We start from the raw sequence: 21513 nt of genomic DNA, 5'->3' as shown, positions 1-21513 counted from the left end.
GGGGACGGTGCTAGTTGTTGCTTTGGCGGTGGTGGAAGGTGGGGCTGTGAGGTGTTTCCCTGCTCTAGCTCAGGGGAGGAGCCTGCTGGTGTGGGGGTGCCTGGGGACGGTGCTAGCTGTGGCTTTAGAGGGTGTGGGTGGTGGCTGGTGGGGCTGTGTGGTGTTCCCCTGCTCTAGCTCAGGGGGGAGCCTGCTGGTGTGGTGGTGCCTGGGGACGGTTCTAGTTGTTGCTTTGGTTGTGGTGGGTGGTGGGGCTGTGTGGTGTTCCCCTGCTCTAGCTCAGGGGGGAGGAGCCTGCCGGTGTGGTGGTGCCTGGGGACGGTGCTAGTTGTTGCTTTGGTGGTGGTGGGTGGTGGGGCTGTGTGGTGTTCCCCTGCTCTAGCTCAGGGGGAGGAGCCTGCTGGTGTGGGGGTGCCTGGGGACGGTGGTAGTTGTTGCTTTGGAGGTGGTGGGTGGAGGGTCTGTGTGGGGTTTCCCTGCTCTAGCTCAGGGGGGAGGAGCCTGCTGGTGTGGGGGTGCCTGGGGACGGTGGTAGTTGTTGCTTTGGAGGTGGTGGGTGGTGGGGCTGTGTGGTGTTCCCCTGCTCTAGCTCAGGGGGGAGGAGCCTGCTGGTGTGGTGGTGCCGGGGGACGGTGCTAGTTGTTGCTTTGGTTGTGGTGGGTGGTGGGGCTGTGTGGTGCTTCCCTGCTCTAGCTCAGGGGGGAGGAGCCTGCTGGTGTGGTGGTGCCTGGGGACGGTGATAGTTGTTGCTTTGGAGGTGGTGGAAGGTGGGGCTGTGAGGTGTTTCCCTGCTCTAGCTCAGGGGGAGGAGCCTGATGGTGTGGGGGTGCCTGCGGACAGTGCTAGCTGTGGCTTTAGAGGGTGTGGGTGGTGGCTGGTGGGGCTTTGTGGTGTTCCCCTGCTCTAGCTCAGGGGGGAGCCTGCTGGTGTGGTGGTGCCGAGGGACGGTGCTAGTTGTTGCTTTGGTGGTGGTGGGTGGTGGGGCTGTGTGGGGTTTCCCTGCACTAGCTCAGGGGGAGGAGGCTGCACGTGTGGTGGTGCCTGGGGACGGTGCTAGTTGTTGCTTTGGAGGTGGTGGGTGGTGGGGCCGTGTGGTGTTCCCCTGCTCTAGCTCAGGGGGGAGGAGCCTGCTGGTGTGGGGGTGCCTGGGGACGGTGCTAGTTGTTGCTTTGGAGGTGGTGGGTGGTGGGGCTGTGTGGTGTTCCCCTGCTCTATCTCAGGGGGGAGGAGCCTGCTGGTGTGGGGGTGCCTGGGGACGGTGCTAGTTGTTGCTTTGGAGGTGGTGGGTGGTGGGGCTGTGTGGTGTTCCCCTGCTCTAGCTCAGGGGGAGGAGCCTGCTGGTGTGGGGGTGCCTGGGGACGGTGGTAGTTGTTGCTTTGGAGGTGGTGGGTGGTGGAGCTGTGTGGTGTTCCCCTGCTCTGGCTCAGGGGGAGGAGCCTGCTGGTGTGGGGGTGCCTGGGGACGGTGCTAGCTGTGGCTTTAGAGGGTGTGGGTGGTGGCTGGTGGGGCTGTGTGGTGTTCCCCTGCTCTAGCTCAGGGGGGAGCCTGCTGGTGTGGTGGTGCCTGGGGACGGTGCTAGTTGTTGCTTTGGTGGTGGTGGGTGGTGGGGCTGTGTGGTGTTTCCCTGCTCTAGCTCAGGGGGGAGGAGCCTGCTGGTGTGGTGGTGCCTGGGGACGGTGCTAGTTGTTGCTTTGGAGGTGGTGGGTGGTGGGGCTGTGTGGTGTTCCCCTGCTCTAGCTCAGGGGGGAGGAGCCTGCTGGTGTGGGGGTGCCTGGGGACGGTGCTAGTTGTTGCTTTGGAGGTGGTGGGTGGTGGAGCTGTGTGGTGTTCCCCTGCTCTGGCTCAGGGGGAGGAGCCTGCTGGTGTGGGGGTGCCTGGGGACGGTGCTAGCTGTGGCTTTAGAGGGTGTGGGTGGTGGCTGGTGGGGCTGTGTGGTGTTCCCCTGCTCTAGCTCAGGGGGAGGAGCCTGCTGGTGTGGGGGTGCCTGGGGACGGTGGTAGTTGTTGCTTTGGAGGTGGTGGGTGGAGGGTCTGTGTGGTGTTCCCCTGCTCTAGCTCAGGGCGGGGAGGCTGCACGTGTGGTGGTGCCTGGGGACGGTGCTAGTTGTTGCTTTGGAGGTGGTGGGTGGTGGGGCTGTGTGGTGCTTCCCTGCTCTAGCTCAGGGGGAGGAGCCTGCTGGTGTGGGGGTGCCTGGGGACGGTGCTAGTTGTTGCTTTGGAGGTGGTGGGTGGTGGGGCTGTGTGGTGTTCCCCTGATCTGGCTCAGGGGGAGGAGCCTGCTGGTGTGGGGGTGCCTGGGGACGGTGCTAGCTGTGACTTTAGAGGGTGTGGGTGGTGGCTGGTGGGGCTGTGTGGTGTTCCCCTGCTCTGGCTCAGGGAGGAGCCTGCTGGTGTGGGGGTGCCTGGGGACGGTGGTAGTTGTTGCTTTGGAGGTGGGTGGTGGGGCTGTGTGGTGTTTCCCTGCACTAGCTCAGGGGGAGGAGGCTGCACGTGTGGTGGTGCCTGGGGACGGTGGTAGTTGTTGCTTTGGAGGTGGGTGGTGGGGCTGTGTGGTGTTTCCCTGCACTAGCTCAGGGGGAGGAGGCTGCACGTGTGGTGGTGCCTGGGGACGGTGCTAGTTGTTGCTTTGGAGGTGGTGGGTGGTGGGGCTGTGTGGTGTTCCCCTGCTCTAGCTCAGGGGGGAGGAGCCTGCTGGTGTGGGGGTGCCTGGGGACGGTGGTAGTTGTTGCTTTGGAGGTGGTGGGTGGTGGGGCTGTGTGGTGTTCCCCTGCTCTAGCTCAGGGGGAGGAGCCTGCTGGTGTGGTGGTGCCTGGGGACGGTGTCATCAGCGGTGGCTTCTGTAAGCCTGCGGTGAGCAGTGTCTGCGCCGCAGCAGATCACACAGCGCGTGCTGACAGAGCATCAAAGGGATGCAGCCGGCATCTGTCCCCCACACCGCCCCCCTCCCGCACCGCACAGGCCCTGGCAATGAAGAAAGGCCCCAGCCTCTTAATCCCCCCAATTAAAGCGATTATCCTCCGACACCGTGAAAAGGAGTCACTTTCTCCCCGCAGAAGCAGAAAGAAGCAGACACAGCCCCCCCCCACAAGACAACAACAGCCCCCACACGTCAATTGTATCGCATTTATTGTGAAGTGCGTCGAAAGGCGTGACATCATTGTGCTTAAGTCATCCAAATACTGGCTCAAAAAATCGCTGGGGACAAAATCTCCAGAAACAAACATATTCATCTCTTTACAGCTGTAAAAATTAAGTCAACATTTCCCTCCTGGTATTTACATGGCATCTTGCAATAATATACATTTTTTATTCCCTTTTTCAGTACAAAAAAAAACAGAGGCCTATCTAATCCACGTCCCTTCTACCTGAATACTAGTTAAGGTTTTAATTGTGCTGTTCGGTTCTTATTAAATCAGAAAGACTGGACAGGAAGTGCTTTGTCAGTACAAAATATCTGGACCAGTCCACATGGCTTTTAGAAACAGGGCGAGCTCCTCGCGAGGCCGCGCGCCCGCGCGCCTCCGCGGTTGGTTGGGACGCCAAGGTGCAGTCTCTTCTCAAAGTCCCTCACTCCACGGTTAATGCTTGATTCTCGTTCGTTGACAAATAAAAAAATACAGAATGCTGTTGTGGCCGGGCCATTGTGGCTATTCCCCAAAATTTGCTATAAAATGTTACTAAACTGTCTCTTGGAGGCTACAGGCCTACACATTCCTAAACCTACTAAGAAGTCAGAGGCAGGCAGTGCATACATATGGAAAAGTATTTTTTTTTGTGAAGATTTTTTTTGCTTTTGTTTTTTGTTCATCATATATCGTAGAACACTACATTGGCAAAGTCCCTGAAATTCGTTACTAGTAAGAATACTGGATTAAAATGTACCTGATTTCTCAGTGTTACTATTCCTCTTAAAGTATCATGCATAACCGCATTATTGCTTCTATATGTCTCAGAACCAGATTCCTAAGAGAGAGAAATATTGCCCTCTGGTACTAATCTAAAGTTTTGGCAAACAGATTTTTTTTTTCTTTTTCTTAAAAACAGAAGAAAAATAAGTAAAAAGGAACTGCAGAAGAAAGATTGAAAAAAGCGTCATAAAAATTGGCATAGATTCAGTCCAGTGTGTGCATGCAGGCGCCATTTTAAAAAAGGGGTGCGGACGGGGGCGTCAGACGCAAAACGAAGGAACCAACAAAAATAGGTGGTTGTCTCTTTGAAAGTGACAAATGCTTTGGCGTAGGCAAGGAAATACTGGCAACCCATACGAAGTAAACAGAGCGACTGAGAACCGAACAAGACGGACCCTGCTTGACTGGAAGGCAGTCCAAGCAAGGCCCTCAACGCAACAAGTCCACAGTTACGAGATGCAAACAAAAAAAGGCAAATCCGAGAATTCAATAACACATAAATAAATAAATAGATAAAGAAGCACATTGTCAGTACATAAATAAATACTTGAGTTAATAAATACATTGATAGATGAACAGATATCAAGTAGAAAATGATTTACCAAAGATATAATTCGACCTTCAAGGCGCATACTTTTGTTGGGGGCGGATGGGGGGACGGGGGAGTGTGCATTGCTTGGAGAATACTTTATTTCTTTGCAAAAAGGGTTTTCAACCCTCTAAGTTCATACCTAAGACATTTTATGCCTTCAATGGCCTTGGGTGAGAGAAGCGGGGTGGCGCTAGGGTTAGCTAGACATTGCTTATAAAGGACCATGCTCTAGAATGCAAAGGGGGGGGGGGGGGGGGTGCAGAGGCATTTCTGAATTATGGGGCCCCTTGGAGAAGTCTCTTGTGACACAGAGGCGGTTCCACTGGGAATAGGCGAGCTCTGTTGCTTCCCCAACGTTCGAAGATGACGGGTGGTAGGGTCTTGGCTTGAGCCCCTCCTCCCCAAGAGAGGTGCGGAGCAGGAGATGGAGGTATTCCGAGGAGCGCCAGAGCCCTGCGCGGGGCCTGGGTCAGTCCTCCATGGGGCTGAGCGGCGGCAGGGCCCCCTTGAAGCAGGCCGACTCGTAGTGCTTGTTCAGGTAGGACTTGAGGGCGAAGGTCTTCTCGCAGCGCTTGCACTTGTAGTGCTTGAAGGCCGAGTGGGTCTGCATGTGGGCGCGCAGGTTGGAGCGGTCGGCGAAGGCCTTGCCGCAGTGCGCGCAGCCGAAGGGCTTCTCGCCCGTGTGGGAGCGCATGTGGCCCTGGAGCAGCCAGGGCCGGCTGAAGGCCTTGCTGCAGACGCCGCACTTGTGCTTGAGGTCGTGGGTCAGGAGGTGCATGGCCATGGCGGGCATGGACACGTAGATCTTGCCGCAGGTGGGGCACTTCTTGGCCATCTGGCTGTCCAGGCTGCGGTGCGTCTGCTTGTGCCGGCTGAGGTTGGACGAGGTGGCGTAGGTCTTGCCGCACTCGCTGCAGGTGTGCCGCTGGAGGTGGCGCCCCCCGGCCAGCAGCTTCCTCCGGGAGCGCCCGTCCGTGATGAAGAAGGCGTCCACCGTGTAGCCCTCGCTGACGGCGGCGTCCCCGTTGATGTAGGCCGCCGCGATCTCCGAGTGCGGGCTGTCGGGCGGCTCCGAGTCCGGCGCCCCGTAGTCGTCGTGCACCGAGGCGTAGATCGGCTCCGGGGACGGCACTTTGATGGTGCTGTCGCTGTCGCCATCGTAGACGGACGGGGTGATGTAGTCGCTGATGTACCCTGCGTGGACAAGGAAGACAAGCAGAGGTTATTGCCTTAGTATTGATGGACCCTGGGACATAGTCTGAAAGCTCTCTGGTTAATAGATGCAACAAGCGGCCCTGCGCAATCCTGGCTGGGGGGGGTGACGGGGGGAGTCCCTGCCTCCTCGCACTGCTGCCGATATAGGGCTCTCCAAGGGTTCTGCCCATCACCCTCTGCCCACAACAATCAACGCCTTTCACTGGCCTCCCTCTAAGGGAGACCAGAGGGCCGTGCCAGCCCCCAGGCAGTCAGGGGTCCCTGGAGCTCTCCCAGTCACCCCGGTACACCTGTCTCTGTTTAAACTGATGAGATGTAATGCCCGAAAGGCGTCCTAGTGCCGACATGTATCAGATATAGGCACACGGTCAGCAGAGACCTCAAGACCTGGCTCTTCGACTGACCCGGAGCAGCCGCCCCCGCCACCCACACAGCGCCATGAGGCCCTCACAGGTGAGTCGCGCGCTATATAAACCCCTGATTGATTGATTGATTGATTGATATAAACACCTAAAGGATCAGACAGCGGATGAGAAACGCCAGGCTTTCAGCAGTTTTCTAAAACTAGTGAGATTCGGTTCGTTCTTAAGCTCCCAAGGGCGTTTATTCCACGATTTACACGTGGAATAAACAAAACTCCCCCACCCCCCATGCATTATTGCATCTTGGTATGGACTCTGTTTTCAATGCACCCGAGCCTCGACTTCTCCTTGGCGCATGCCAAGTGAACTTTTCCCTCAAATTCTTAGGGCCAATCCCGCGAGGCGCTTTATGTGTTGTGGAGAGGCTAAAAGGTCACGCGCCTCTTAACAGGGAGGCGGTGGAGCCCCGCTGAGGCCTGAGACTGAGAGGCGGTCGATATTTGGGTATTTTTTTAGGAGTCGGAGTCTCTGTAGCGAACGCTGTTGTATGCACTGACAGAGGACATTGCCATAGTCCAGCCTGGACAGAACCAATGCAGTCACCACTGGTTTCTGCAAATCACAGGGAATAAAGGCACGGGTTTGTTCTCGAAGTTTTTAAGATGTAGAAACAGGCAGAGGTAAGTTTAGTTATCTGATCTCTAAATGAAAGATCAACGTCAAAGATTACTCCCAGGTTCTTTACTTTCGAGACTGCAGAGGGAGAGGGCCAAGAGACGAGCCACCAGGACGGGTTCCAAAATGAGATTTTTTTATCCAAAAAAAAGGACTTGCGTTTTCTCTGAGTTCAGCTTCAAACCACTACATTTAATCCATCTGGCGACCTCACCCATGCAACTGTTGCAACATGGCCTAGCATCGGGAGGCCTCTTTCAGGGCCCCGGCAGTCTGTGGCTAGGACAAGATCTCTGAGAACCCATGACATTCACATTGGTTCTCTACATGTTATGGGGCAGAGGTCTCATTCCCCGGAGTCCCTGTCCAGGACAATGCCCCTATAGACAAATTACACCACGACATTGCTGGACGTGATGACATATAGGGAAGATGTCTCGTGCTGAGACCTCTGGGACCCTATCCAGCACCAAAAACAGTCCACAACCCTTTGGGACACTCGCTATGAACCCAGGACGTGCCACTGGGCGCCAGCGCGTCACCGCGGACGATGCCTCTTAAAGTCCAACTTTTTACTATTGCATGGGGAAGAGGAGATATCTCATTCGAGACCTTGATGTCTCTAAACGCATCACATCCCCACTGGGGCATATAAATGTCATTGAAAGAGGTCTACATTTTAGCAGTCCGGGATGATGTCTCGATAATCCCACCCCATCAGCGGTTGACTTTTCACCATAATAAGGGAAAAGGTGTCTCATTTGAAACCTTAGTGTCCGTACTTTGGGAGATGTCTCTATAAACCCACCCAATCACTGGTTGGCTTGTCACTCTGACATGGGAAAGCACTCTCATTTGAGACCTCATAGTCCGTATGCTGCGTGATGTCTCTATAATCCCACCCCTTCCCTGGCTGGCTTGTCCCTAAGAGATGGGGAAGAGGTTTTGTTTGAGACCTCATAGTCTGTATGCTGCGACATGTCTCTACAATCCCACCCCATCACTGGTTGGCTTGTCACTCTGACATGGGAAAGCACTCTCGTTTGAGACCTCAGAGTCTGTATGCTGCGAGATGTCTCTACAATCCCACCCCATCACTGGCTGGCTTGTCACTGTGTCATGGGGAGATGGTCTCATTTGAGACCTCAGGATCTGTATGCGGTGAGATGTCTCTATAATTCCACCCCATCTCAGGTTGACCTGTCACTGTGACATGAGGAAGCGGTCTTGTTTGAGACCTCGCAGTCCCTACACTGGGAGATGCCTCTATTATCCCACCCCATCGCCTGTTGCCCTGTCTCTGTGACATGAGAAAGTGAACTCATTTGAGACCTCAGGGTCTGTATGCTGTGAGATGTCTCTATAAACCCACCCAATCACTGGTTGGCTTGTCACTGTGTCATGGGGAGATGCTCTCATTTGAGACCTCAGGGTCTGTATGCTGTGAGATGTCTCTATAATCCCACCCCATCTCTGGTTGGCTTGTCGCTGTGTCATTGGGAAGAGGTCTCGCTCAGCTGGATTGTCATTGTGAAAATGGGGGAGGTCTCTCGTTCGAGACCTCAGACCCCTGCCAGGGACACGGCCTCTATAAATGCATCACATCCCTGTGGGGCACTAGAATGTCTTTAAAAGAGGTCTGGCTCTTTGTAAACCAGGATAATGTCTCGGTAACCCCAGTCCGTCACCTGTTGGCCTGTCTTTGGGACATGAGGAAGCGGTCTCGTTTGAGACCTCAGAGTCCCTGTGCTGTGAGCTGTCTCTATATACCCCCCCCCCATCACTGACAGACTTGTCACTGTGTCATGGGAAAGAGGTCTCGTTTGAGACGTCAGGGTCTGTATGCTGTGAGATGTCTCTATAATCCCACCCCATCTCTCGTTGGCTTGTCACTGTGACATGAGGAAGAGGTCTCGTTTGAGACCTCAGAGTCCCTGTGCTGTGAGCTGTCTCTATAATCCCACCCCATCTCTGGTTGGCTTGTCACTGTGACATGAGGAAGAGGTCTCGTGCGAGACCTCAGAGTCCCTGTGCTGTGATCTGTCTCTATAAACCCACCCCATCACTTGTTGGCTTGTCACTGTGACATGGGGAAGATGTCTCGTTTGAGACCTCAGGGTCTGTATGCCGTGAGATGTCTCTATAATCCCACCCAATCACTGGTTGGCTTGTCACTGTGACATGGGGAAGAGGTCTCGTTTGAGACCTCAGGGTCTGTATGCTGTGAGATGTCTACATAATCCCACCCCATCTCTGATTGGTTTGTCACTGTGACATGAGGAAGAGGTCTCGTGCGAGACCTCAGTGTCCCTGTGTTGTGAGCTGTCTCTATAAACCCACCCCATCACTTGTTGGCTTGTCACTGTGACATGGGGAAGAGGTCTCATTTGAGACCTCAGGGTCTGTATGCCGTGAGATGTCTCTATAAACCCACCCAATCACTGGTTGGCTTGTTGCTGTGTCATTGGGAAGCGGTCTCGTTTGAGACCTCAGAGTCCCTGTGTTGTGAGCTGTCTCTATAAACCCACCCCATCACTTGTTGGCTTGTCACTGTGACATGGGGAAGAGGTCTCGTTTGAGACCTCAGGGTCTGTATGCTGTGAGATGTCTCTATAATCCCACCCCATCTCTGGTTGGCTTGTCGCTGTGTCATTGGGAAGAGGTCTCGCTCGGCTGGATTGTCATTGTGAAAATGGGGGAGGTCTCTCATTCGAGACCTCAGACCCCTGCCAGGGACACGGCCTCTATAAACGCATCACATCCCGAGGGGCACTAGAATGTCTTTAAAAGAGGTCTGGCTCTTTGTAAACCAGGATAATGTCTCGGTAACCCCAGTCCGTCACCTGTTGGCCTGTCTTTGGGACATGAGGAAGCGGTCTCGTTTGAGACCTCAGAGTCCCTGTGCTGTGAGATGTCTCTATAAACCCACCCCGTCACTGACAGGCTTGTCCCTGAACCATGAGGAAGATGTCTCATGTGAGACCTCAGGGTCTGTATGCTGTGAGATGTCTCTATAATCCCACCCTACCCCTGGCTGTCTTGTCACTAAGAGATGGGGAAGAGGTCTCGTTTGAGACCTCAGGGTCTGTATGCTGTGAGATGTCTCGATAATCCCACCCCATCTCTGGTTGGCTTGTCACTGTGATATGAGGAAGAAGTCTCGTTTGAGACCTCAGGGTCTGTATGCCGTGAGATGTCTCTATAAACCCACCCAATCACTGGTTGGCTTGTCACTGTGTCATTGGCAATAGGTCTCGGTTGAGACCTCAGGGTCTGTATGCCGTGAGATGTCTCTATAATCCCACCCCATCTCTGGTTGGCTTGTAACTGTGATATGAAGAAGAGGTCTCGTGCGAGACCTCAGAGTCCCTGTGCTGTGAGCTGTCTCTATAATCCCACCCCATCTCTGGTTGGCTTGTCACTGTGATATGAGGAAGAGGTCTCGTTTGAGACCTCAGGGTCTGTATGCCGTGAGATGTCTCTATAAACCCACCCAATCACTGGTTGGTTTGTCACTGTGACATGGGGGAGAGGTCTCGTTTGAGACCTCAGGGTCTGTATGCTGTGAGATGTCTCTATAATCCCACCCCATCTCTGGTTGGCTTGTCACTGTGACATGAGGAAGAGGTCTCGTTTGAGACCTCAGGGTCTGTATGCTGTGAGATGTCTCTATAATCCCACCCCATCTCTGGTTGGCTTGTCACTGTGACATGAGGAAGAGGTCTCGTTTGAGACCTCAGGGTCTGTATGCTGTGAGATGTCTCTATAATCCCACCCCATCACTTGTTGGCTTGTCACTGTGACATGGGGAAGAGGTCTCGTTTGAGACCTCAGGGTCTGTATGCTGTGAGATGTCTCTATAATCCCACCCCATCTCTCATTGGCTTGTCACTGTGACATGAGCAAGAGGTCTCGTGCGAGATCTCAGAGTCCCTGTGTTGTGAGCTGTCTCTATAATCCCACCCCATCACTTGTTGGCTTGTCACTGTGAGATGGGGGAGAGGTCTCGTTTGAGACCTAAGGGTCTGTATGCTGTGCGATGTCTCTATAATCCCACCCCATCTCTGGTTGGCTTGTCACTGTGATATGAGGAAGAGGTCTCGTTTGAGACCTCAGGGTCTGTATGCCGTGAGATGTCTCTATAAACCCACCCAATCACTGGTTGGTTTGTCACTGTGACATGGGGGAGAGGTCTCGTTTGAAACCTCAGGGTCTGTATGCTGTGAGATGTCTCTATAATCCCACCCCATCTCTGGTTGGCTTGTCACTGTGTCATTGGCAATAGGTCTCGGTTGAGACCTCAGGGTCTGTATGCCGTGAGATGTCTCTATAATCCCACCCCATCTCTGGTTGGCTTGTAACTGTGATATGAAGAAGAGGTCTCGTGCGAGACCTCAGAGTCCCTGTGCTGTGAGCTGTCTCTATAATCCCACCCCATCTCTGGTTGGCTTGTCACTGTGATATGAGGAAGAGGTCTCGTTTGAGACCTCAGGGTCTGTATGCCGTGAGATGTCTCTATAAACCCACCCAATCACTGGTTGGTTTGTCACTGTGACATGGGGGAGAGGTCTCGTTTGAGACCTCAGGGTCTGTATGCTGTGAGATGTCTCTATAATCCCACCCCATCTCTGGTTGGCTTGTCACTGTGACATGAGGAAGAGGTCTCGTTTGAGACCTCAGGGTCTGTATGCTGTGAGATGTCTCTATAATCCCACCCCATCTCTGGTTGGCTTGTCACTGTGACATGAGGAAGAGGTCTCGTTTGAGACCTCAGGGTCTGTATGCTGTGAGATGTCTCTATAATCCCACCCCATCACTTGTTGGCTTGTCACTGTGACATGGGGAAGAGGTCTCGTTTGAGACCTCAGGGTCTGTATGCTGTGAGATGTCTCTATAATCCCACCCCATCTCTCGTTGGCTTGTCACTGTGACATGAGCAAGAGGTCTCGTGCGAGATCTCAGAGTCCCTGTGTTGTGAGCTGTCTCTATAATCCCACCCCATCACTTGTTGGCTTGTCACTGTGACATGAGGAAGAGGTCTCGTGCGAGACCTCAGGGTCTGTATGCTGTGCGATGTCTCTATAATCCCACCCCATCTCTGGTTGGCTTGTCACTGTGACATGAGGAAGAGGTCTCGTTTGAGTCCTCAGGGTCTGTATGCTGTGAGATGTCTCTATAATCCCACCCCATCTCTCGTTGGCTTGTCACTGTGACATGAGCAAGAGGTCTCGTGCGAGACCTCAGAGTCCCTGTGTTGTGAGCTGTCTCTATAATCCCACCCCATCACTTGTTGGCTTGTCACTGTGACATGGGGAAGAGGTCTCGTTTGAGACCTCAGGGTCTGTATGCTGTGAGATGTCTCTATAATCCCACCCCATCTCTGGTTGGTTTGTCACTGTGACATGAGCAAGAGGTCTCGTGCGAGACCTCAGAGTCCCTGTGTTGTGAGCTGTCTCTATAATCCCACCCCATCACTTGTTGGTTTGTCACTGTGAGATGGGGGAGAGGTCTCGTGCGAGACCTCGGGGTCTGTATGCTGTGAGATGTCTCTATAATCCCACCCCATCACTTGTTGGTTTGTCACTGTGACATGAGGAAGAGGTCTCGTGCGAGACCTCAGGGTCTGTATGCTGTGAGATGTCTCTATAATCCCACCCCATCACTGGCTGGCTTGTCACTGTGACATGGGGAAGCAGTCTCATTTCAGACCTCGGAGTCCCTACGCTGGGTGATGTCTCTGCGCCCCATGCAGTGCCCGCTCGCCCCTCTCATGACTCGGGGACAGCGTGCAGTCCCCGGTGTCATCTCCAGGACAGTGTCTCTCTGTCCCCCACCCCTGGCCATGGGGCCCCCAGTGCCAGGGTGTCTCATTTGTCAGGGACGCTGTTCGGTCCCTGGGGTAGCCTCCTGGACAGTGTCCCTCTGCCCCATCCCTGCCCACGGGCCCCCAGCGCCGGGGCGTCTCATTGCTCAGGGACGGTGTTCGGTCCCTGGGGTCGCCTACAGGACAGTGCCCCTCTGCCCCGTCCCTGCCCACGGGCCCCCAGCGCTGGGGCGTCCGGTGACTGAGGATGGCGTTCAGTCTCCGGGGGTCGGTCCCTTCATCCACCGCCTCTGGGCCCCCCAGCGCCGGGCGTCTCTCCTCCCGAGACGCCGTGCCCAGAGCAGGCCCGCCGTCCCAAGGTTGGCCGCTGCTCAAGGTCGCATTCCTCCGCAGCGTGCACCGCACTCCCTGCCTGTTTCTCACACACCAGCACATTTTCTGCTTATGCAACAGACTGCAGACGTTTTGCACAAAAACATCCGCTGTGGAGCCGAAGGTATCAGCCGAGCGTGTCCTGTGGGAGCCGCTCGCGATGCTTGAATATATTATATTATATGCGATGCGACGCCTGCTTGAGGTGCGTGCACTGTGTGTTTTGTATATGTGTGTGCACGGAACTGTCCTCATTTGAAAAGTTGTGTACATGTTGCGGGCTTAGTGCATGTGGTTGGCGTCTGTGTGCTTAGGTGTACGTGTGTTTTTGAGTTTTGTGTGTGTGCAGTGCTTGTACATAGCGTGTGCCTGTTTGTTTGTGTGTCCTCGCACGTACTTGTAATCTGTGGGGTCTGGGCATGTGTACCCGTTTTGTTGCGGTGCATTTGCATGTTCCATGTTTGTGTCAGTACGCTTGTGCCCTGTTCTGTGTTTGTGGGATGTGTATGTTTTCTGTGAGTGTCTCTATCAACTGTTTGCGTGCGTTTTATGTGTATGCTTGTGTGCCTGTCCCCCATATTTCTGTGTTTGTTGTGTGTATTCGTGTGTGTCCTATAGGTGTTTGACTGAGTCTGTGTGGTGTGAGTACGTGTTTGTGTTTGTTTACAGTTAGGTGTGCGGGCATCTGTCTGTATGTGTTGTGCATATGTGTGTCTTCTGGTTGTGTGGTGGTGGTAAGTGATTTCGTGTGTATTTTGAGTGTGCATTTTGTGTCCCTTAGGTGTGTGGGAGTCTGTATCTGTGTTGTGTGTAATTGTGTTGTGTGACTTTAGGAGTATGTGAGACGGTCTGTGTGTATTCGTAGTATGTGTGCGTGTTGAGAGTGTACATGTGTTTTATGTCAGTGGGTGAATCCGTAATCTATCTGGGAGAATGTCGGTGTGCTGTGCACGTGTGTCCTTTGACTATGAGCATCTGTGAGAGAATCTGTGTGTATTTCAGGTGTGTAGTTCTATGACTATGCGGGTGTGAGAGAGAGCGTGCATGTGTTTTGTTTGTACATGTGTCTCCTCTGTGTGCAAGAGAGTCGGAGTGTATTTGTATGAGCCTGCTTGTCCTTTTATCTGTGTTTGAGTGAAAGGGGATGTGTATGGGTTTTGTCTGTGCGTGTGTGCCACATGGATGTAGAATGTGTGTGTATTTTGAACATGCCTGCATGTTATCTTGAGAAATGTTTCAGATATTGTGGGTGTGAGTGTGTGCACATAAGTGTGTGCAAGTGTCTTTTATGTGAGTTTGTGTATGTTTTGTGTACACTTATGTTTTGTGTTTATTGTGAGAGACTGTGTGTGTTGTGGTTACATGCATTTGTAAGTCTGAGAGTGTGAATGTTTTGTGTGTTTGAGGTGGTGTGATACTTTGAGTATTTGTGTATCCTGTGTCTGTGTGATTCACTGGGTATGTTTGTTTTGTGCACACTTGAGCTTGACTGTGTCTATGCGTGTCTCTTTTATGCATGTTTGTGTTTGCGTGGGTGTGTGTTTGTTTTGTGTTTGAGAATCTCCTATGTATGGAAGTGTGTGTGTTTTGTGTATACATGTTTGTGGATGTGAGTCTCTGTGTGTGCTTCAGAATGAGTGCTTTACAGACAGTGCCTAGGTCTGTGTGTGTGCTATCAGCGTGTGCTATGTGTGTTATGTGTGTGAAGTTGATGTGTGTGTGTACGAGTATGTGTGTGCAATGTGTGTGTACTATGTGGGGGTGTGCATGTGTGTGTGTGTGTGTGTGTAGGAGGGTTTAATATGTGTGTGTGCAAGAGTGTGTGTTATGTGTGTGTGCATAGGAGTGTGTGCTTGTATGTGTGTGTGTGCTATATAAGTGTGCTCTGTATATCTGTGTGTGCAGGTGCGCGGGTGCTATGCACACCTCACACATCCGCACACGCGCACCGCTCAGGCCAGCATCCGTGCTGGCCACAGTTGCCCTTGAACTTGGAGAGGGGCAGACAAAGGCCTGGTTCTTGGAAGCTGCTTCCTGCAGTCAGAATGAGCAGCTTCCCCCCCCACTCCACCTATTCTGGCCCCCCTCCCCCGCACCCCTCCTCTGGTACCCAAGGCTAATTTTAGTGCTGTTGCTGCTACAGAGCGATTCGGTTCCACAGATCTGCACAGTCAACAATCTTCGACGAGTGCAGCGCAGCAACAGGGCTTCCAGCGGCCCATTGTGTGCGGCATCCGGCAGCGCGCTGCCCTGCCGCAGGGGTGGGGATGCAACGCGCCACAGCAGCGCGCGCCTTGTGCAATACGTTATATGTGCTACGTTATTTGTTATATGTTACAGTCTGCCCTGCTCACACCAGAACCAAATCGCTGCCTGTTGCTTAAACAACAGGTGTCCAATTGCAGCACAATGGAGCTCATGTTATCGACCTTGTGAAGGTGAAGGGCAGAGCCAGCCTCGCTGAATTCCAAGCACTGACCTGCTGGTTGTCCACAGATGGCTACACGCCCGGAGTCCACCACCCACCAGGCTTCGGGCTGAAAACATTCCATATTCACACAGCAAACTCAAGACATGGCTCGTTTGTCTGTAGCCCTCACTAGTGATAGCGCCAAGAGGCCCTAGGGTGGCGCTACACTCAGGACGATTAGGAAATAAAACACACTGTCCTACCGGCTCCTATATCACGATTCACTGTGGGGCGGCGTGCTACGCTACATATGTATTGGAATTTACAGCAAATTAACTTAGCTCCAAGCAACGGAGACAAATGGCACCATGTCCCAGTGTGATGTGACATGGTATGTCATTCTGCTGGGTGTAATGTCATGCCACGAACATTTATTTATTTAAAGCATTTGTAGAGCGCAACTGTGTATGCTAGCGCTATGCCTACCTCCATGTGCTATACTGCTGAATCAGCGCACCACAGCACACAAGCGTTGTGTGTCCTTGCAGGCAGGACGGACACGCACGACGTGCAGCAACAGCTAAAGAGCAACAGTTTTTCAGACTCCCACCACCCACACACCGGTCACGTGCTGCTCACCTTTGCCGTGGAAGCGCGCGCTGAAGTCGTGCCGCGCGCGGCCGTAGGTGAAGTCGGCAGAGAAGGCACCAAGCTTCACCTTCTTGACCAGGAAGGATCGGGGCATGGTTCCGGTCCGCGGCTGGGGAGGGTGGGGGCAGCCGCACAATCTTCTTGGGCGAGGAGTACAAAAATAAAAGGAATATATTAAAAATACAAACAATGTTTATAAAATCAGAGTCCGGCAGGGGTCCTGTTGCTTGGTGTGGCTGGGTGGCCCCTGGGTGGCCCCTGGGCGCGCCGGTGGTGCTGCTGCTGCGGCGGCGGCGGTCTGCTCCCTGCCTCAGCCTGCTCTGGGCATCGCTCCCTTTGTGCCGTGCCAGAGGAATCTGTAATCCAGTGCTGCGGATTTCCTTTATGTTTTTTTTATTCTTTTTATTGCCTCTTTATTCTTGTCTTTGATGCTTTTTCGACGACCCCCTCCCAAGGCCGAGCGCGTGCATTCCAAAAAACACCATGGGTCCTCCAGTCCCGGCGTTAACCGCAAAAACCCGTGAAATAAATGTGAAAAAGGTTACAAAAGGCGCGTATAAAAGGCGGCGGCGGCGGCGGGTTCAGCACTGGACAGCAGCGGCCGCTCCAGGGGCCGGGGTCCGCGGATCTCTCGTTTCTCCTCCGCCGGGGCCCTATATAAGGCGCGCATCAGGCGCTCCATGCCAATGGGAGCAGCCCGTCTAATCCGCCCCCGCCCCCGCCCCCTCCCCAAAAACACATCTCCCGGGAGCGGCGGCAGACAGCATGATTTATTGACGCTGGTCCCCGTCACCTCTTCCCCGGCTTCTCTGTGCGCCTCCTCTCCAAGGGACCCGGGGAAACAGGCAAAGACCCTCTTAAAGGGCCAGGCACCCCGAATGTGGTGGAGGGGTCTGGGGTCGCGTCTGTCCTTCCACGCTGCTGCAGCTGTCACGCAGTGTTGTGGTGTGTTGTGTTACTCTGCGCTGTGCGGACTTGCTTTCTATGTGTCGGGGGGATTGTGTGTTGTGTTATTTTTAGTACTGTTCCAGTGCCAGTTGAATGGCGCTTGGAGTGTGGTGGCACTACACACACATTGACTGAGATATTATCACATCCTATATCAAACACAAACATTGCTTTGAAACATTTATATAGTGCTGACTAACCGCATGTGCGAAAATGGAACTCTTTCCTACATGGCTGCTACGCTACAACCTGTAGGCGGCGTGGGTGGGGGTGTGTTGTCTTTGTTTTGATCCTGTGTGGGAAGTGTGACCATGGGGCGCGTGATGACCACCGCGGTGCGGTTATCGTGTTATGGGACGCAGCGCTTAGCCGTGTGATGGATACAGATGTGTGCGAGGCAGACCCGCGGGTTGTGGTTTGCAGTGCGCTGGCAACGTTGCACAGCTCTGCAGGGCCCTTGCTGGGATGTGTTATGACTTAGTGCGCTTAGCTGGCTTTGTCGCTGGGTCATCCCATCTGAGATATAAGCAGGCATAGGTTGGAGAGAGAACTGATGGAGCTGCTGGGTTCAGTACTTAATCAGTAAAACATGTAAATGCCAGGGCCCTCGTCAGGAGGCCACTGCAGCTCGCACCACCCACTGCCCCTGCCCGCACTGCCGATGACACTACAAACAAAAGTACTAACCCTCACACTCCTACAAGTGTGACTATTCCGGGCCCCAACAGCATAAGAATCGCCTGGGCGACAGGCATTACTTCTTTTTAATGTGTATTGAATTAATAAACAACTGTTGTACTAATTTCTAAATTAGACCGACAGCGCCACCATGTGGCAGAGTGTCATATATGCCCACCTTGACAATTAAGTCCTAGTGTTAAGCACCGGAAACCACCGGCTCAAATTAAGCACTGTTTCGGATGGAGTTTGTTACTGTCAGCTCCGGTCTGAATCTGATTGTGAGATGTGAAGAAGCGGGTATAGCACTCTACTAGTTTGGACCTGCTGTGGTGGACTAGATTAGTGCTCTCCAGTTGTCCAGCAGTATGCGGGTGATCCCTTCAGTTATTCAATGCCTGTTCAGTTGAAGATGGCTGGTTTATTGGCTGGCATAGTATGAGATGATGGACAGAATCCATAGCAGGTCTGGCTTATGTGACTGTAAGAGGATTTAGCAGTATAAGACGGCTGAAATGCCAGAAACTGGTCCTAGGAAGCTTGTTTCTGGTCCACGGAAGACATGGCTTGGCATTTCGGGCTGGACTGTTCCCATGAGGCACAAGGTCAGACTAATTTGCATATGGCCATGTCTGAACTGTGGTGGCAGAGTGGGCTAAAGAATGGTGATGGATTAAACCCAGATCAGTTGACTGGGGGTGAGTGTTTGCAATGTTCAACACTCCGTCCATCATTTCCTTTGGTTTTTGCTCCAGTTGTCCAGCAGTATGCGGGTGATCCCTTCAGTTATTCAATGCCTGTTCAGTTGAAGATGGCTGGTTTATTGGCTGGCATAGTACGAGATGATGGACAGAATCCATAGCAGGTCTGGCTTATGTGACTGTAAGAGGATTTAGCAGTATAAGGGAATTATTACGCAACCTTTATGAACTAAAATCAGCTGACCTTCCGATAGTGCTTAACTAATGATAACACTACTAGGAAAGCTGAGCACAAGCTTAATGGTGGCCACCAGTCTGAACATATCACACATCTGGAACCACTAGTCCACTCCACCACTAGCTTAATGGCGAAGCCTGGAGGTATCCGCGAGGAAAGGCTAACTTTGGGGGGTCACGATAAAGTACATATATTTGTTAAAACATGACTGCCATTTAAAACCTACAGGAATTGTGATCGCCTGAATGTCGAGGGTTTAGCCACCACGCTGATTGCTCTCTATCATTCTTACATATGCGACATAATGTCCTATTCTGAAAGCGTCCCCGCTAGCGATGGGCCTTATTGCCCTGATTCTCAACTCTTGGTACTGGGACCTTCCGCCGATACTCATTGCATGGAGTTCAAACACTTGTATGATGTCACTCCACCAGTTATCGTGAACAAGATGCTTTTGGTTTATGTGCTCATCAGAAGTGTCACTGGCGCGGGGTACTTTGTATCCACAGCTCAAAGTCACCTAACTAGTTATTGATCCAAGAGTGCGTGCTTCCTTACATCCCTGGGTGACATCCAGATGGGAGTATGCAGAGCTGTGTGGTAGCTTGTGAATGTTGTTTGATGTTCAGAGTTATTGGCCGGTGCTGCTGGGGAGCGTGTGGCGTTTGTCAGGGAGGGGTCTGATTGTGGGTGTGCAGGTAGGTCTCTGGAAAGCACTGGTGTGTGCTGGCTGCCTTCATGCGGATAAGCCCAGCTTGCTGGTTGAGTTACAGTCTAAGTGGCTGTGCATTGCCCAGCGTGTGCGGTGTTTAGGGTTCTGGTGGAGCGGTCAGGACTGCTGTTGTAGTTTGCCCTGTAGTTGCATTGGCGCCCTCATGAATGCTTTGTAGCGAGGGAGCAGGCTGGTGCTACATTTGTGTGTTGGTCCCGATGGGGATTGTTGGCTGTGCGAGAGTGTTTCTTGCTGGTGCTTCCGGTGTGTTCCGCTGTGGCACTCTTGGCAAAGGGTTAGCCGGAAGCACTGTTTCGGTTGCATGTGAGTCCGGTTCTGGTGCAGCTCATATAGGCTGCTGTGTTGATGTTCATTGGCGTTGGTGTTTCCTGCCAGGATGATCCCTTGTGTGTTGGTGTCATCTGGCAGAGATGTAGATGGGTGCTTCTTTGGCTTGCATTAGTGATAGTGGGATGGGTTGACGGGTGTGATATTATCAAGAGTAGCCTTTTGCCGGCTGGCTACCTTTCTGCCTTGCTGCTTGCAGGGCAGTGTGCTGTTAACCTTTCTTCAGTATTTCTTGTGTTTGTGGTGCTGTGATGTGTGTTAAGTGGTGACATTCATCAGAGTGGGAGATGTGGGCCACCAGCTTGTCTAAAGTGTTGATTAGCTTGGCTGGTGAGAGGGCTGAGAAACAGAACCTATGTCAGCTCCGCCCTCCACAGCCCTCCTGGCGAGAGAGAGGTCCGCCGGCTCATCTCCAAGAGAAGTGTGTCTCCTGGCACCAAGCAGAGGCTTCCATTGGACAACCGCCAAAAACGAAACACAACAGCCCGGGAAGCCCAAAGTCTCGCTCTCATCTCTCGTTTGATGCAAAATAACGAAAAGGAAACCGCCATTTCAGCCGACCAGAGCTCGAAAGCTAAAATGAATACTATTTAAGACGGTGTATACAGGGTTTCTCTCAATACAAGTCTATGGAACCTAACCACGTGTCAGAAACGTATTTTTTTCCAGCAAAAACGTTAACTAATGAGCAGGGGCAAGATTGTCTCCCCAAGAAAGCGCAAGAGGTCCACGAGGAGAAGATATACATCATGTTTGCAGTCCTGAGTTCAATATTCTCCCAAAATCCAGCTTCCTGTTGCCAACACCGGAAACAAGTCTAGCTTTCCAGAAATGTGCAAATGTACAACCTTGAATAACACGGCTTCTGGACCTACGAGCGCCATCAAAACGTAACAATAAATAACACATCAAAACCACCGCCAATACGGAAGATCATTTTTCATCACTTCCACCAATCACACGTGACACTCGCTGTGATTGAAAGAGAAATCAATATTTTTTGTTTTTAAAGAGTTTTACTTCTTATGTTTACATTTCGTTTTTTGTTGAAGGTAGAAACAGTTCATGTGATTATTTACATGAATGTCTTACATTTTTCAAGACCACAACAAACATTTAACATTTACAAAACAGAAAAACATCACAAATGCAAATTTTAAAATGTTATCACGACATGAGCAAGCTCAAATTCCATGAATCACTAAAGGCAGAAAGAAAGAAAAGTTGGAAAACCCAAGGACAGATGAAACAAAAGTATACCACAAACCAATGTAAGCTCAGGGTGTACTTAGGCCAAACAGTGTTGTATTCAGGTCATAGAAAACCTAAATTCATTATTTGTTTCTTGTATTAAGTTCAAGACCTGATACTGTCAATTCATAAACCAAGTCTTGTTTGGACCAAACAATTGGTCGACGCGTTTCAAACCCAGGAGTTCTTTCGGGCTATCCTCAGGACCTGAAAAAATGAGCTACAAAGCAAGAAAAGAGAAAGGTGCACAATTTCTCCCACTCCCACTCTGTTCTGTGCAACATCCTAATATTTACCTTATGTCTTTTTTAGTCAATTCCACAATGTGAACCTCAAGACAGAAAGTCACTCAATGATCTAAAAATGGAAAATGACGAAAGGGGAAATTCTGACACTGCTACATAAACCGGAAAACAACCGGAAAACAATTGATTTTACCTTAATTCTTTTTCAATTTCGAATATCTCAGCCATCACCGGCTAATGCAACTTCCACAAGACACTTTAAAGGAAGAAAGAGACAAGAGGAAGGACGCTTAGGTCAGTACTAAAAGACACGCATGCCTCACCGTAACCAAAATACATTTACACAATTTAGCATACCTGCCGTTAGAGTCGTCGTTACTCAAT

The 21513-nt window shown here is 52.1% G+C and overlaps 1 protein-coding gene across 1 annotated transcript; it reads right to left on the bottom strand.

Annotated features, from left to right (window-relative positions):
- Positions 1-3127: 3127 nt before the first annotated feature.
- On the bottom strand, positions 3128-16700 carry SCRT1 (scratch family transcriptional repressor 1). The gene is made up of 2 exons (XM_085604336.1): positions 15997-16700; positions 3128-5693 (listed from the first exon to the last, which is right to left on the bottom strand). The coding sequence occupies exons 1-2, from the start codon at positions 16100-16102 to the stop codon at positions 4969-4971; spliced, it is 831 nt and encodes a 276-aa protein (XP_085460462.1). The 5' UTR covers positions 16103-16700; the 3' UTR covers positions 3128-4968.
- Positions 16701-21513: the final 4813 nt, after the last annotated feature.

This window comes from Triturus cristatus, chromosome 5_1 (genome assembly GCF_964204655.1).
Source record: "Triturus cristatus chromosome 5_1, aTriCri1.1, whole genome shotgun sequence".
Classification (NCBI taxonomy): domain Eukaryota; kingdom Metazoa; phylum Chordata; class Amphibia; order Caudata; family Salamandridae; genus Triturus; species Triturus cristatus.
The sequence above is the reverse complement of the archived record's forward strand: the minus strand, read 5'-3'. Positions and strand labels throughout refer to the sequence as shown.

What these genes read in the sequence shown, in the direction of transcription:
- SCRT1 (XM_085604336.1), bottom strand. Translation starts at nt 16,102, where the DNA reads ATGCCCCGATCCTTCCTGGTCAAGAAGGTGAAGCTTGGTGCCTTCTCT. An exon ending in CGCGCGCTTCCACGGCAAAG is followed by an intron (nt 5,694 to 15,996) that starts GTGAGCAGCACG and finishes TTGTCCACGCAG; the next exon opens with GGTACATCAGCGACTACATC.